General features: G+C 45.7%; 1 protein-coding gene across 1 annotated transcript in view; it reads right to left on the bottom strand.

Moving 5' to 3' along the window:
• The window catches only part of LOC144141515 (gastric triacylglycerol lipase-like), a 33,066-nt gene that overhangs the window by 7,418 nt on the left and 7,783 nt on the right, over nt 1-17,865 (bottom strand). Inside the window, exons 4-7 of the mRNA XM_077673063.1 lie at nt 14,879-15,027; nt 12,189-12,286; nt 8,334-8,486; nt 4,363-4,434 (exon numbers count right to left, since the gene is read on the bottom strand). Coding sequence (XP_077529189.1) covers nt 4,363-4,434; nt 8,334-8,486; nt 12,189-12,286; nt 14,879-15,027 — 472 coding nt within the window. The remainder of the gene's footprint in view (nt 1-4,362; nt 4,435-8,333; nt 8,487-12,188; nt 12,287-14,878; nt 15,028-17,865) is intronic.

Here is a 17,865-nt window from a genome sequence, read left to right as displayed (position 1 = left end):
GCGTGAAGATTTTTGTAACATTCAATATAAGCCTTTGCTCAACGAATAAAATATTTATTCTCACTCTCTCTCTCTCTCTCTCCTTAAAGAAGGTTGCTTGAGTGCTGCTAAATAACATCCCTACTAATCATTTTACCACCTAAAAGAGTTGTAATGGCTAAACGGAATGGAGTACCTGTCATTCCGAAAAGCTTTGGGTATCTTTACTGGAGTAAGCTCAATCAACAAACTGGCAGGAAGTAAAACGTTGGAGATTAAATACATCGAAAAGACGACGGCAACTGCAAAACAGAACCACGTACAAATTCAATGGTAGGGAAATCCTAACATTCTTTTGTAGAGCTTCGTGAACGTGGACGCACCGTTAAGATAATGCATTTCTTGTGCGTAGCGCGTTGAACGGGTTATTCAACAGCACGACGCCCCCCTTGTACTTGAGCCTGGCAACGTTTTGTGCCCACTAGTGTCGTGGAAGCCACGTTACTGTATACGCTTCAGGGATGGGGCCTGTTGCTTTCTGTTGGGGCATCGACCGCCCAGCAGCGGTGCGAGTGCGAACGGACCGCGCCCCGGTGACCGACGGTCCGGTGTCGTTCGGAGCCAAAGACCGCATGACGGACTACAACGACATCACGAAGGCCTGCCACCTGGCTCACAGGACTCTCCCGTCAACGCATCTAAGGCTGAGTCGAGCGGATGCGGTGCTACTGAGACAGCTACCGAACGCATCGCTACAGAGGCCGGGACGGATGCATCGCATGTACCCCGAAGCATAACCGACCAACAAGTGCAAGGTCTGCCTGAAGGAGACGGCAGACCACACGCACATATTGTGGGAGTGCATCAAGCCCCCAGACGAAGCAAGATCAAGAACGATCCCGCCGCGGCTCGAGGCTGCCACGGAGAGCCACGACCAAGACCGACAGAGCTGGGCCGTCCAGCAGGTCTTCGGGGTACTCCAAAGACAGCACTGTTCACAAAAGTGCTAGACAAAGGTAGTAACGGGCTGTATTTACTACCTCCTTACAAACCTTACTATCCATAAGAACGGCATGTAGTTCCTGCCAGTAATTCTAAATGCTATCGTTACTATTCTAGATTGTGCTCTTAGTAATTGCTGCTTGTTTGATACTAATAATCACTGATAGTAACAAAATTCTATGAATTATTGAGAATAATAACTGCAGCACTTTTTCCACTCTAAATCACGATTAAAAATGTTTTTTGCAAGTACACACCATGACATGTATATGCTCACATTAAAATGCATAATTCGAAAATTATCGCTAAAATATTTGATTTTTGGTTTTTGCGGCAAGCCCATTGACACTATAAGAGGACTTTCCGCTGCTGGGTATAAAAGCAAGAAGAGCAGACGTAGCTACCTGGGAACGGCGAGAAGGGACCCGCGCCGAAAAGCGGTAACCCCGAAGATGACGTATAGGCCCTCGTCGGGCCGCGCGAGCGCCCAACTGCCGGCAGAAATAAAGCTTGTTCCAATCCAATCCAATCTCGTCAAAACGGCTCTGCAAGGTATATGACGCAGCTTGTAGTCGCGCTTTCGGGTGCTCTGGTTGGCCCTTAGGATGAGCATGCACACGCAGCGGTGACAGTATTGGAGCCTTCTTCGTCTCCACTTCGCCGAGCGCGCGCCAGTGTCCTCTACGCGGGCAAATGCGGGAATGACGGACTCGAGAGCCGCGTTGCAATCCTACAAGCGGTTTTTCACCTTTCAAAGATTTCAAACCTGATGTATTTTAGGTGTGTTGTGGCGCCGATATTTTATAACGGGAAAGCAAATTTCTTCTTTTTGTTTTACACCTGTATAGTAATGGTAGATCTCAGCCAATCGTGGCAGCGAATGAGTACGTATGCTTACAGTCGATTAAGTTCACCCAGTGCCTTGACAAGGCGGTACCGATTGTGATAAGCTTCGTTCACGGAGACTGTTGCCCACAAACAAACTTTATGAGCGTCAGCCATGCAGCAGCGGTTGTACAATTTCTTCGGTACATCGCTCTGCAAAAACCAGTCCCACTTTCATTTCCAACGAGGGTACAGACCCTAAACTACCTGATCACACGCGCATGTACGATACAACCTTTTATTTTAAAGCGAAGCTTTAATGTTCTCACTGATGGCGTCTGCAACGCCAATAAGCCCTGCAGAAAAACCAACTTTCTCTGACGATGATTATGAATAATCGTGGGTGAAGTGAAAGAAAAAAAATGAATGAAGCTCACACAAACGCGTACGACTTGAAGGTAGCGAAGCTGTACGCAACCTGCAAGACCATCAAGAGGTTTAGGTACACGATTGCTGCCGATTTGCTTCATTTTCGCTGCCGCAACGACCTTTACTCCATCATTGTTGCTATAAGTGTAAGCTTCTTTCGTTTTTTTGGAAGTAATAATGACTGGACATCACCTGGGAGGGGCGTACGCTATGACGTGTCTTTCTCGTTTCGAGCAAGTGTAGCCATGATTACGGTGAGCGCTGGAGTACTTTGGCCAGTCTTGGTTAATATCCTTAGTAGGTATGCTTGGTTTGCCAAACGTCCGATGGGTGCGCTGGGCGGTCGCCGCGAGGCTCGCGCACACGAGCGCTTGGCATTTTCTTGGTGTTTAAGTGCAGAACACTTTAGGGGCTCGCCTTGTCATCGAAGCTCGCTAACGATTCATGCGACTGCCAGAATCAGGCAGCGCATCGAGATAACGGACCCAAGTAGAGCCTTTTGTGCCGTCGTCAGCGGGTCACGCTGAGGCTTCGAAAACCACGCAGTTTAAATGAGTCATAACCGTTCGAACCTCGTGAACAGCTGGCGCTTGTCATGCATCTCGTTGTTGTTTAGCGCAAAGAAAACTTCAGGTACATTTCAGGCAAAATCTGTGTATATAACCGGCAGCCCCCGCGTTCATTTAGTTAGGGAAGCTCGTTGGATTGGTTTTTACGATAGTAAGCGAAAAAAGCGGCCGCGCAAGAAAAAATGCGCGTTCGAAATAACGCAGAAAGGCTCTATCCGCGCAAGAAAAACTGGCGCGTCCGAAATGCTCCAGAAAGGCTCCAGCCGCACAAGAAAAAAAATGCCATGTTTGAAATGACGCAAAACAGCTCCAGCATACGAAATTAAAGCAAGCACAAAAAGAACGGAACTCCCGCTGGCACAGTTTCAGGCAGGGGGCGCGCGTGCCTTGCAAAGGCGGGAAATTTGAAATGCATTGGGTGGCATCAATGAGCGCATAACGGCGCTGCAGCCCATTATGGCGAATCACTGCTCCGCCCATCCGACAGATTTCACATTGACTGGAACGGCTTTAATTTTGTTAACTGCTGGGTGGTCCCCGCAATTTCGGCCAATGTCCCTAAGTGCGTATGCTTGTCTTGGCGGTCGTCGCGAGGCATGCACACGCAAGCGCCAGGCATTTCTAGGCTTTGTTAACTGCCGGGTGGTCGCCGCGAGGTCCGCGCTCAAGTGCGCGCTCTCGGCAATTTCTTGGTAATTTTAACTGCTGGCAAAAAAAATTACGATTTGCTAAACAGCTTCGCTGCTCCGAAACGCTTTCCGTGGCGGGAATCGAACCCCGGTCCCTCGCGTTATGAGGGTGGCGTCTATCTGATCTCCATTTTAACATTGTCGAAACTCTGTCTAAACTCAGACGACAACCGAAGAATCCGTCCCGAGAGAGCTTCGCGTTCAACTATCGTTGTCTATAGACGGAGGGGTGCATAATTTTTGCCTCCTAACTGCAGTTTGCCTTTCGGAAGCGTCGTAGGCAGCCCTGTCTTGGGTTTGAAATCTTAGAACCCTGAGTCAAGAACTACTACAGCTTGCGTCGTGCCCCCTCATATACGCTTTTTCGACTCCTTCGTCATCAGAGCAGCCTTTTATCATTGTGCTGTGCTAACACCAATTGAATATGATTTGGCGCAGTCGACGGGATCGCTCAACTACGCATGCGCAGCCCAGACCAGAACTTGCTAAGATGTTATGAAAGATTCAGCAATAAAATGTCAACAGCGGTGCTCCGATCGCGAAATGTTACGGGTGTATTTGCACCTTCGAATGTATTTGCAGCAGATAGGCAATACGGGGGATGCTCTTACCAGGCAAAAATTTCCGCCTCACCCAAAACACAAGAAAAGAGGTGCCCTAAAGATGCCGTGCAAAGCTATGAACTACTCTAAATTTCTATTCTAAAAACTATTCTAAAATTCAGTGTTTTAGCAGAAACAGTAATGTAATTGAAGCTAGTAAGAAAATACGACGCAGCTCGTTGAATGTTTGCTGCAGACAACTAATACTGCTTGCCGATTGCACATAAATTTATAGTTTCGGAATCGCAGTTTGTATTGCAAACATACCTGGGCGTAATGGACGATGTTCTTTGTGGACGTCCCTCCTGGCATGAAGTGCAAGTAGACGGGAAGCCTCGACTGCAAAAGACGTCAGAATAGGATAGAGTTATGTCACTATCTCGAAGATGACGGAATGTTTTATTACTAGACGCAGTTTGTTAGGGCGAGCTTTCTCTGAGAAATCAACGACCACAGAAAAGTCGTTAAAAAGAATTGCGTGAGACATCGAGAGTCAGCTAATAAAATGCTGCGGAGTGCAGCCAAGGCGTATTTATATGGGGAGCAATTCTTTCTTGGTAGCTGTGCTTAGAGTTCCATCTAACGGTACTATAAGCACTCCACTAAAGAGACGTCCACCGGTGTCTCGCAAAAAGGGGCACCTCTGGCCCCACTGTTCTTTCCCTTACTTAATGCAACGTAACGTAACCTAACATAACCTAACAAAGGGAAAGCAATCTCTTAAAAAATTGAAAACTAACCTAACATATGAAAATTATAACTAAATATGAAAACAAATAAAGGAGGGAAGAGCTGAACCAAAACTCCGGCCTTCAGTACCGGGAAAGTAAGACGGAACCTTTCCACCACCCCGAAAGATGCTCTACCCTATGGCTGCAGCGCTGATCTGGAGCGCCGGTGGACTGCGGTGTAGACACTGTGTTTCCAGAAACCTGCACTCATATCGAGAGAATTGTCGACCAAGCCGGAATAAAATAGGTAAGTTGCGACGGCTTTAAATTATTTTCTATCGACAAAAAGTAGCAGCCATTTCACTCTGTGAGTATGAGCTATCAGTAGAGCTTAGCGGCGTAAATTTGAGGGCATCGTCGCAAAGCGGGAAAATGGGCGTAAATGGCATTGATGTTCCACGAAGGGAATTTCGCCTCTTTCGGAGAATTTTCGGCTGTAATTCTTGCGAATAGAAAACAAACTCAGGGAAGCTGGCACTCCCACGCAAGACTTGAATGGCGAAGCTGTCGTTGGTGAGTATTGCGGGACACATAGTTAAGTTTCAGTTTCATTTCTTATTTGCATAGTTGCGGTGCTAGTAGTGGTCGTCCTGTGCATAGAAGAGGTCGCCGTCTCTTTCGCGACGAGTGGTGGATGCAGAGTGATCCTCAGCATTGACGACTTCCATCATCTCAACTTGCGAAGTTTGTCACGCAAGGCCTGAACCATAGCTCAAGCTGCAGTATTTACACGTGAACACTGAAGGACACGTCACCACGCAATTTGTACAACTTTGAAATTGTTGATTTTCATGTTCCGCCGTTCCTTCGCACTGTGCTAGTAGTAGTCATCGTCATATGCGTCGATATCGTCGTGTTCCTCTTGACAAGCATTACATGCGCGTTAACGTTTGGCGACAGCGCTGGAGTGCTTTTTTTCTTTTCCCTTTTATTTTGCTAAAGCCACTGTGCGAGCCGGGGACTCAGCTGCCGCTGTGATGCACGCCCTCACGAGCGCTCCGCATTTTCTTGGTTTTTTTTTTTTCTGCAACACCGAACTTGCGGCTTGTACAACAGCTACGCTGTTAAAGAAGAGAATAAGTGCGGATTAATATTCCGTATTTCCGAGAAAAACCTCCATTTATGGATGCAGCAACTTCCTATTTTTACCAGTTTTCGTCACGGGTTTCTCAACAATTCTCTTTAAGTTTACCTGCATGCTCTTTTAGATGGTGATGTCTTTGTCATGGATTCCTGCTCGGCTTGGGGCATTTGGCAGCCTCACTTAGGTCTACTTTCCGTAGCCTTCAGGACCCGCCGTTCAGAATTTTAACATTTTAGCATTTGATATGAATTCTTACTGGAGTGTGACGCGAGAAAATGCGTTTTACGTTTTAGAGGCGAAGCTCCTTAGGAGGAGCTGGGGCTGTTGGCGTCTCCTGTCGTCGTCGCAATCGTCGTCTCGTGTAGTCACGGTACTAAAACAGCGGTAAACGCGTTTACGCCTCGCGCTGCAGCGCTTCGTAATGCGTACTAAAAAAACACCGGGATACTCGTTTACCATTCGCGTTAGAGAGCTTCGTGCTTCAAGACGAAAAGATTTTTACAGCTAAACTGTGTACTTCTACCTCCCAACGGTTTCTTCTTCGTTGGCAAAAACACCAAGGCGGCAAGAATACACTTAACACTGCATGCTTCGCCCCACCCCAGGTTGCATGTTTTTTTGTACCCAACAGCATTCTTACTTTGCATGCTAACCCTCAAAGTTGAAACTGCCCGTACAAAGAGAGAGCAAGATGTTTTTAGATAAATCAGGCCTTTTATTCCTAACATTTACTCGTAATACGCCCAGGCAATCCCGTGTTATAAATAAATGATGTGAGGTCCAGCTTACTGACAATTCATCCATTTTCACTGGACAACGGTTTTATATCTATGCACCCTGATAAGAGATTCCTTTTTTAAGACCAAAATTCCTGCCAATAATTCTTTAAAAGGGGAAAATTCCCTGAAATGAACATGACTACCAATGCTACAGGCTGCAGGGAGTAAGGCAGGGTTCCACGTTAAGCGCCCGCTTCTTGGTGACTGCTGCGGCGCAAGGTGAGGCAGCTGCGTATTTTTTTTTTAAATTTCGTTCGTGACTCACGGGTTATGCAACCGCAAAACGCGTCGCCGCCAAAAGGGCTTCATCTCTCGCGTTTCGGGTACTCCACGGATTACGCGCTAAAAAAAAGCCACTCAGAGGGGCGATGAAGACAAAATACAAGTTTGGTTCATTAAACGATGGCTTTGGTCCGATTACAATGGCGCCAATTTTATCGCCAACTTCAAACAACTAGTGGAGATTATATATTAAGAAAAGGCATGAACCACTACCGAATCTTCAGCCACATTTCGGCGACTCTTGTATGACGTCGCAGAATCTTATTTGTGGGATTTGCGGCCTTCGGCCTACGCCACTGTCAAGAAACATAGCCAGGCGATTATAGAGGGGTCATTCGTTCCGTTTGATTGTAAACTTCAATACGATTATATAGGGGTCATTCGTTCCGTTTGATTGTAAACTTCAATACGATTATAGAGGGGTCATTCGTTCCGTTTGATTGTAAACTTCAATACGATTATAGAGGGGTCATTCGTTCCGTTTGATTGTAAACTTCAATACGATTATAGAGGGGTCATTCGTTCCGTTTGATTGTAAACTTCAATACGATTATAGAGGGGTCATTCGTTCCGTTTAATTGTAAACTTCAATACGATTATAGAGGGGTCATTCGTTCCGTTTGATTGTAAACTTCAATACGAACGCGCCGTTACAACACCTATAAAATTGTTTTAGTGCTGACCCACAACATGTCACTGCTGCCCATATTACGTCAGTGCAGCGCGAGATTTGAAAGTATTTTCAATGTTTTTTTTCGTTTCCTTGGTTTAAAAAAATCCCGGGCCATCTTCACTAACGTGAAACCTGGGGAGAAGCGAAGCATGCAGTGTGTAAGTGTATTCTTGGCGCCCTGGTGTTTTTGCCCACGGAGATGAAACTGTTGCGGTATAGGTATACAGCTTTTCTGTCAAATTCTCGTTTCTTTAAAGCACGAAGCGTTATAGTGCGAGGCGTTGGAAAACGAGTGCCCAGGTTTTTTTAGCACGACTTACGAAGCGTTCCAGCACGAGGCGTAAACGAGAATACAGGCGTTTTTTTTATACGCGTTACAAAGCGCTCTAGCGCGAGGCGTAAACGAGTGCCAAGTTGTTTTTTTAGCACGCGTTACGTTCTAGCGCGAGGTATGAACGAGTGTCCTGGTATTTTAGTACCATGACTACAACGACGACGATTACGACGACGACGACATGAGACGCCGACAGCCCGAGCCCCTAAGGACACCTTTAGTGGCCGGAATGCAGCCAAGTCAGTTATCAAAAGCTATTTCTTTCACATAGAGCTAAGTTGTACTCCACCTTATTGGCATCTTTAATGTTTTCGTACGTTCGTTCACGAAGCGCGAATGAGCAAAGTGGTCTCACCTCGTTCATGTATTTGCTTCCGAGATTGGCAACCATGTCGCCCACCAGGGAGCACATCGAGCGCGTCGGCAAGGCACAAAACTTCCCTGCCCAGTTCATGTAGAACGCCCCGCGCGGAAACAGCTCGAAGAGGATCAGTTCGTAGGATTTGCTCTGCATGTAGAGTCATCATCCCAGATAACGTAATCAGAGTCTATCTTGGAGACAACAAACCGCGCAAACCGAGCGTGGTTGTAGAATAACTGCTAAAGCCAGCCTGCTGGACACTCAGCTTCGTTAAATTGGGCGTTAATACACCGCAAACACGCATTGCTGCTAAGAAAGTCTTACAGCTCGTCATATAAGCAGTCTTTTTTTTATTTGTTGATTTTTATGATTCCTCAAAGGTCCCATTGGGACATTACATGAGGGGTGGCGGCTCTTGCAAGAAGGGTAACAACATGGTAACGGGAACAGAAAATTATGGCGGCTCATACCAAAGTACTGAGGCCGTATGACGTTTTAATAAATACTCCCCTAAAATTCCGTGTATCCCTAAGAAGCGCTACATTCCGATCACCTTTAAAGTAAATCTTCCTACTACACACAAGCATCCTGTGGGAAGACAACATTTTCAAGGGTTAAGAATTTGAAGGCCCGATTGCCTTATATCAAATACAGTAGCCGACGGATTTTCCGGACCTGGAAGGCAACAAAAATTAGTCCGAATAAAAGAGCCGTCTGCAAAATCCGCCAGTTGCAAGAACGAACTTTATTTAATTTCATTTCCAACATTTCATTCAGAAATTTGCGCCTAATATTGCTTGAGATTTGATATAGAAATATAGCCATTTTTTGTATCTTTCATATTGTTCCACATTTTCCATTGCTGGTGTTTTTCTGTAAACATGCCTACTGCTCTGTTTGCCGAAACTGCTCAGGGGTAATCAGTGCCCGTCAAGCTATTCCCAGCTTTTTTCCTGATTACCTTGTTTAATGTTTATTACGCAAGATAAAATAAAACTGAAACGGAAAATACGAATGAAGTCCCGAATCGTTCGGGACAGACCTGCTGATGATGTTGCTTATAAGTCAGCGTCACCTGGTGTCTAAAATAGGGGTGTTTAAATAAACGGGCCACGTATGACTCGTATACGACTTTCGAGGTTGCTTCCGCCGCAACTGACTACCCGCAAAATTACGGCCTACAGGTCAAGGTTTGTTACACCGGCGGGAGTCAAGACAATCCCCATCCAATCCGAAGATAGCCAGGTGGATTAGGATCCTTAGTGGCGTCGTCCTAGAGTCGTACCGTGGCTCTGTCGCGGAATATTTTGTTCGGAAAATCGAACTTTTCTTTTATTTTGTCCGAAATATCAGTTTTTCATATACATCACTCAAATGGGACAACTTGCGGTTCTTCGGGAAAGTCTGGAATATCCAGCAAGTCTGAATTTTTCGAGTCCGAAAAAACGGTTGGCTACTGTACCTCCGCAAAGAACGATGTATGCATATAGTACATTGATCGCTATGCACCGATGCCATTCAGTTGCGGCTTCACTACTAGGCGCAAATGTAGTGCTGCGCAATGTTATTTCTCGAGAAATATAGAGTTTCATGTCAAAGTGCGATGGCTAGAGGATCCTTTACGAAAAACCCCCGTAACACCTTACGCATTCCTTTAAAGCGCGTCACATCAGGCGTGTTTAAAGTCGGCTTCACTGCTATACATAGGTGCTTTGCTGGGAAGACATTTGTTCTTCAGTAATGATAGGAGGAGTATGATATCAAATTATGAACGCCCTAGCGAATTTTATCATTCGTACTTGCGTATGCGGTGAAAGCGTTGACACATCGAGCGTGGCAGGCAGGCGACTTTTCTCGCTCAGTTCTCATAGAAATGCGTAAGTATTTAAAACATGTTTGCATGTAACTAGACTAGCCGCACGCTTTGAGCCTGCAGCGCTGCCGAGTAGCCCATGGAAGTGTGGAGGTGCGGACGTTACAATGGTATCAATGAGGCGAAAAGCTGATATGCCTCACTCTAAGGTGACTTTGAATGACCCCGGCGTCCACACCGATGTTACAGTAACCCACGTGGCCTAAGGAAGCCCATGGGCAAACCAAAGCCCGTCCGCTGCGTAAATGATTATTGATTACCAACGAAAACAGTGATTGATTATTGATTCACAGTAATTATTACTAATATAAATTTATGTGATTTAGATGTAATAATGGATTACTTGTGATCATTAGTAATGGTTTCTAAGGTGTATTAAAATTAAGTAATGTAGGTTGAGTAAAATACAAACTTCGGCTAGTTTGTACAATGGCTTAGGGTGAATTAATATGGGGATTAATATTGATGGGGATGTATTGTGGTGAATGAAGGTAAAGTAAGGTTGTAAGCACGATGATAACAGCCTTTAACGCGCCAAAGCTACACCCAGACTATTAGGCGTACCATAGTGGCGGGCTTCGGATTAATTTCGACAACCTGGGGACCTAAAATGTGCGCCCAAATCTCGACACATGGGCGTTTCCGCTTTTGGACTCTATCAGAAAAGCAGCCACCGCCGTCGGAATCGAACCAGCGTCCTTGGGCTCACCAGCGCAACGCAACAGCCTTTGAGCAACTACGGCGGGTAGATAGCTTAAGGCGGATTGAGAAAGATTAAGGGAGAAGTAAGGTGGCTTGGGATGAACTGTGGCGTATTAACGTGGTTTAGGATGTTTTAAAGTGATTTAAGATGAACTAAGCACGGTAGAAAGCCTGTATTCTGTGCCGACGGGTGGACGTGTATATAAAGGGTGCCCGGCACAACAGTAAGCGAACCTTTCGTCTTCAAAGCGCGTAAGCTGATTTGTGTGTTCCCAGAAACTTTTTGAGGTTATACGAAAGCAAGCGATAAAGGAGCAAGCAGCGAGTTTCATAGAAGTTCGTCTAAACTCTGCGCGTAACGTGCGCGTATCCCATAATTCCTAAACTCTGCGCGTAACGCTAAACTCTGCGCGCAACCCATGATTTCGAGCATCGCACGTCAGTGCGCGTGCGGTTATTCCCTTGGTTCGTCTTCCGTTACAACTTAAGAAGAAGGTCTCATGCAATTTAAAATGGAACAATGATGCGCTTTCGTGAGTACACTTGCACGTTTAAGCACGTTACGCGTTTGAACTCTATGCTGTAAAGGCAAAATTCGCCCTTGCCATTCAATTGCCTATGGTACCATTTATTTATTTATTTATTTATTTATTTATTTATTTATTTATTTATTTATTTATTCCAGATGCTTTCAGCGGCCATAGTAAACAGAAAGAAATGACGTGCAAAATACCAGATGTATGCATTTATATGCATTAATAGAATAATACACATGTGCATATGACTATGCATTGAACGATGGGTGTTGCGTGCTGACGTCTGGAATGATGTTGTATAGGTAATGATTGATTGATTGTAGGGTTTAACGCGCCGACGCAAGGCAGGCGATGAGGCGCGCCGTAGTGGAGGGCTCCAGATTAGTTTTGACCACCTGAGGATCTTTATCGTGCGCCGAAATCTCGTACACACGGGCGTTTTTGCTTTTCGCCTCCATCAGAAAAGCGACCGCCGCGGCCGGGAATCGAACCCGCGACCTCGTGCTCAGCAGCGCAACGCCTTAGCCACTGAGCCACCGCGGCGGTTGTATAGGTAATGGCTGCCACGGAGGCAGGTTGGTGGTTCGATTTAACGCTTGCTTTGGTAATGAATGAATTATTATAGAAGTTAGTAGGGCAAGATTGTTACGATGCTAAGACCATTGTTTTCACTCCTTTTTTTTATCCGATGCTTCGCGCTTTTTTTTAGAAACCAAAGCTAACGTAGCTCTAACGCACCATAAACTTATCCGCGTAAGGAGCGAATTGGTTCAGGAGGGCGATGTCCACATGAGATACCTTGTTGAAGGGGGCCAAGCCGGCGAATACTTTCACCTGCGAGAACAGAAATCGATATCAACAATGATTTCATCCCGTTTTCGTGTGCAGATTTCATTGAAATCACAACGCTCCGAACATGGCATGACTTTCCAACGAAAAAGTACGAGCACACCTAAGCACTCTTTATGATGTAACTGCGAAAGCATCGGTGTCCAATCGCCGGACATGTTCTCAGACAATTGTCATCATCCTTTCCCTATGCATCTTTTATCTCCGCAAATATGGCGATATTTCGTTCCCGGCACTTACACATACAAGCCCGGCACTTGAGGTACGACGCAGAACGTTAATTAAACGTGTTGATATGCCGGGAACGTGCAGGTGTCAACAACGCCAATGGCATCGAGTTCTCGTTTCTTAGCCCACAAAAGCCTAAACTTTGTGCTTAATAACTGAAGCAGAAGTACAAATCAGTATCTTGTTTGAAGCAAAGAACTGTACTCCTTTGTGGCTGCCTGGAGCCTTGTTCTTGATGATGGAACCAGTAACGCGGACTTACCACTCAGTATGCTAATTGTCGAAGTAAACTATTTCCGACTGGCTGCAGCTCACAGCAACCTCATAGCTTAAAGCATGGGAGGCTTAACGCAAAAAAAGGCGGGGACGGTGGGAAACGTGACAGGCAAACTGGTTCGAAAACTGGCAAACTGGTTCGCATTTGCCACAACATTGCAAAGATCGTGATTCTGCCTGTAAACCCGATCTGGACAAAACAAAAATAAATGAAAGGAGCACAGATGCTACCGCACGTGAGGTTGCCGAGGCGTTTTTCATGAAAAGAAAAGTGCCCATGCGTGTAAGTGTACCGTCGCTATCAATTTATTATAAGGAAAGTGCATTTCTACATACGTTTTTCTGATGTTCGCCAGATGCCGGTGATGTTTATGTGTTTTCCCTTCCTTTCTTTTTCTTCAGTGCATGCCTGTTATATATATATATATATATATATATATATATATATATATATATATATATATATATATATATATATATATATATATATATATATATATATATATATATATATATATATATATATATATATATATATATATATATATATATGTTTGTGCTTGTTAGTAGCGCCTGTCACGTTTGCAACCGTCCTCGTCTTTTTAGCGCTAAGCCTCCCATTCAGTATGCACCAACTAGCCCAAAAGCACGTTCTGTTAAAGTACCATAGCTTATCATTCAAGGCCATTCCGCTATGCGAAATGTAAATGTACATGGAGTACATATGAAAGAGTACATATGAAAGGTGGATAGTCTGTCGGGCTGCCGCAGCAGAAGTCATCACTGCTGAGTTGAGGCGCGTTCTTATATATGAGACGTTTAGCCCTACAGAGCTCCTCACGCTTCACAGACACAGGGAGCTGAAGTTTTGATTGGCTGACACAGAAAAAAGTACTCAAAAGTGCCGAAAAATCAAAAGTCCATTTCCTAAACGAAATCCTAAAAGACGCGAAGCTTGATGGTAACACGCCATGAACAAAGACTGATTGATTGATTGATTGTAGGGTTTAACGCGCCGACGCAACGCAGGCGATGAGGCGCGCCGTAGTGGAGGGCTCCGGATTAATTCTGACCACCTGGGGATCGTTAACGTGCGCCGAAATCTCGTGCACACGGGCGTTTTTGCTTTTCGCCTCCATCAGAAAAGCGGCCGCCGCGGCCGGGAATCGAACCCCCGACCTCGTGCTCAGCAGCGCAACGCCTTAGCCACTGAGCCACCACGGCGGGTCGCTATGAACAAAGACAACTGATTGATTGATAATGAGGTTTAACGCGCCCACACAGCACAGGCAATGAGGCACGTCGCAGTGCAAGCCTCTGGATTAATTTTGACCACCTGGGGATCTTTAACGCGCGCTGAAATCTCCTACACACGGGAGTTGTTGCTTTTCGCCTGCGTCAGAAAAGCGGACGCGACGGCGGGGAATCGAACCCGCATCCTGGGGCTGTGCAGCACGACTTAGTCATGGAGTCACCATGGCGGGTGAACAAAGAAGAAAGACAACTGAGGCTGAACTTCACCCACCGCACCTTATAAGTAAATTTATGTTTAATTCCGCTTCTACCTAAATAACCTATGCTTTTTTTTATTTTTTTAGAATTAAAATTTTTAAGTTTACGTTATATTTGAGTTCTAAATATAGTATAAATATTTGTGTTGCTTCTATGTGTGAATCTTTTTGTTAATTTACCTTTTTTATTTTTTATTTGTAAGTTTTCTAAAGGTCTCTTTTTAAATTTTTTTCTTTATATATCGTTTCAATATTTCACGCTCACTAGCGCGCGCCCGAATCAACGCCTACTGTTCGGCCGAACATATCACCCCTGGCCGACCCATAGACCTGTGAACGTGAATTCAGGTCATCATCATCATTCGACCTGCTTAAGGTGGGCTTTACTGTATACGTTTTGCCGTACACACATCTGCGTTCCAGTAGTTGATTGAAGCTTCGGTTGGAAAATGTGCTAGTAATTGCGACCACCTGTTCCCTTTTTCGTACAAGTTTGTGGAAATAGTCGCCCTGTACAAGCATGGTAAGCACCCGGACAGCAAATCTGGCTGTATATACTTCCCTTTGCGTTGTACTCTGGCCTCTCGGCCACCATGGTGAAGAAGACGAGCGTCCCCTGGGACACGCCAACGTAGCACAGTTCTTTCCTGTTCGTAGCCTCTAGCACGTAGTCGATCTGTGCAGGAGTGTCCAGCACTGCATACTCGTGGAACCTGCTGGCATGAGTGTGAAAAAAATCGCCTCAGTGTGAAAATGTTGCTCTCAAACTCAGTGGTACTCATTAGCCTAATTTTTTACACTCACTATGACAGACACTTTTATTGTACGCACAACAACCAAATCATGTTCATGCAGTTATGGCAATCTTCTGAAGCAAAGGTGAATTGCGTAGTCACTTTTGACGTCAAATGGACAGTGCGCCACCAGATACAACATCAGGTCTAAGGAAACTGGATTGAAATAAAGGTTTTTTAATTCGCGAAATTTCCTTACAATTAACAATTCATCGAAGCCTCGTAAGGCACCCCCTCCAAAAAAGCTTGGAGCAGTTTTGTTTTGCTGCGTATATAAAAGAATGTTCTACTGAAACTTTGCACCCTCCCTTCCACAATAACGGACTGATTGCTGGGTCAGGTTTCACCTTTTTTTACGCACGCATGAAGGCTGACCAGATAAACACTGCCTCAATACTCCATGAAACGGACCCACCGAGCAGCTTGCCGCTTAAAGACTTAAGGCAGCGGCTTGTCGGCAATTGTGGATTTCAGGACTCAAATGAACGCAAAAAGCGCTAGAATAGCTACTCAGCCCAGAAGCAACAGTCGATTTACACAACGATACCTTCAATGCCTCGACATATTTTATAGCTTTCGCCAGGGAAAAGTTCCCGCGTGAGCGGCGGCTGCTTGGGTGATTGAGATACACACTGATGAACCATCGATAACGCCCTGACATGAAGACCGCAAACACAGTGCGGTGCGGGGATTAAAGCTCTTGTGGGTTTCTTGAGAGACTCTAGACTAAACGCTAGCTTGTGACTGCCTCTCTCGAAATTTTTTCCTGTACATGAGTGTGTGTGTGTGTGTGTGTGTTCGTCTGTTGGTTTTTCTATCCTTTTTTGTTTCTTTTATTATAACCATTTTTTAGCTTTCAGCCATCTACATATTACCGAACCGTCTCAAGTAGCAAGCCCAGCATTAGGCAGGGGTAAATTCTTCGGTCTCTTTAGAAACTTCTATCTCGCTGTCTCTACCGACGTAAACAAAGCAATCATATACTGCTGATGGAAATGATTGATCACAGCCATACATAACTAGACGTGTGAACCGGCATACCACCCCATTCACCCGCATCATCTTGATCGCTCTGTGCCGCTGAGGAGACGGTGGTTAGGAGAGCATATTTAAAATTACCTGTCAAGCATTTGCGCCATCCCGTCCGGTATGGTTTGGTTATTACGAATGAATGGAAAGTTTCAGCGAAGCAGTTTTGCGGACAGTGATACCGGGGTAACTACAAAGAAAGATGAATTTGGAGGGACATAACGAGCAGGAGGTTAGAAAAATCACTGCGGAGATTGATAGTGCAAACATTATGACAACCAGCATAGTTCCATGTGAAGAGAAATGCATAGAAGTCTGTGGGACAGCTTGGTGGGATGAAAAGAAAGCGAAATGTTTGATGGGAGTATAGACAGATGGTAGTATAGACTGCCATTTATTTGGTAGACTCACATACTTACAACACCGAGAAAAAAAAACAAAAGCAATTGTGAGCCGTTTGCTCGTTTGGCGGAAAATTATTAAAAAATTTCGTAACTCGCTGAAAGCGCTCACTCATTTATTAAAGATCTGGCCTAAGTTTTGCTCAGTACAGCCCACTGCAGCAGTAGTGGTGGGATGCGATGCAGGTCTCTTTCATCTTATTTTCTCCCCCTCTCCCCGACATGTCCAGTTTGCGAGGTCATTAAGCGTGTTATATATGTGCACGTCGTCGCTGCGAACTGCTTGGTACGCTCGAACATTGCGTTAAATAGATAGTGAAATCATGTTCAAGCTTTATTTCCAGCAGCAATCCGCAGCTGAACCCATCTAACATACTCTTGCCGAACTCTAAGAGCCACCACTTATCTGTAAAGGGTCGCAAAAAAGGAAACAGCGGGCGACGTTTGCGGCCGCCGCGCCCACTTGCGTGATTACGTCGCACTTTTCCAATGTGGCTTCATGCGACCTCAACACGCGTGCGGAGAACGGCGCGCTTCCACGCGCGTTTTAGATGCGAAGCATCTCATTCTGGGGGCTGTGTCCCTCCCTCCCTCGTTAGTTGTCCGCCGTCCGCAGTCTACTGCGCATGCGCGTCTTTTCAGCCCCGTCAGCGTTTGGGCTGACGTGAGCGCAGTCCACTATAAAAAGAAATAGTTAGGTGGCGCCCGGTTTCGTTCCCACGACTCTCTGGCCGCAACGGGAGGTACGTGGCGCTCTTCTCACTGCGCTACAAACCGAGACGGGAGCATGTGCTACGAACGCGCCTTATGTCCTTCACTCATTCAAACTACGTCAAGAAGCTACTGATACAACGAAGGCACGCGAAGCTGAACGTCAACGGAAATGACGAACTGAAAACTAATGGGAACCTCAGTCGACCCCCAAGGCTGCTTCTCATACTACTCAGGGTTTCCCTACGGGAAGATGGTGTAATTTTTCCCCTCTGGAAGCCGGTGCGGCAGCTGTAAGAAACACACTGAAAGGTACAGGGCCGGTTTCAGAGAAGGAAAAAAAAAACGCGTCGGAAACGCGCCGTTCTCCGCAAGTGTGTTTACTTTCTCGATCTAGGGACGTCTTCCTACGGGGTGTCATAAAAAAGACTACGTTGCGCGTTTAACAGCGAAGCTGTTGTTGCTGGCCGTAATGTTTGCGGTGTGCGGCGTCATCAGAAAACTAGGTCGTAATTACTCCCGCCGATTACCGCGCACGTGAGCACGGACCTCACGAGGAGCGCCGGGCGTCGTCCAGGATTGCAAGTGACGCTTGCAAAAAAAAAAAAACCAAGAA

The sequence above is a fragment of the Haemaphysalis longicornis genome, unplaced genomic scaffold (genome assembly GCF_048455015.1).
Source record: "Haemaphysalis longicornis isolate Haplotype H1 unplaced genomic scaffold, Haemaphysalis longicornis Haplotype H1 scaffold_6, whole genome shotgun sequence".
In the NCBI taxonomy this organism is placed as follows: Eukaryota; Metazoa; Arthropoda; class Arachnida; order Ixodida; family Ixodidae; genus Haemaphysalis; species Haemaphysalis longicornis.
Note: the sequence above shows the minus strand (reverse complement) of the source record. Positions and strands in the feature narration are given on the sequence as shown.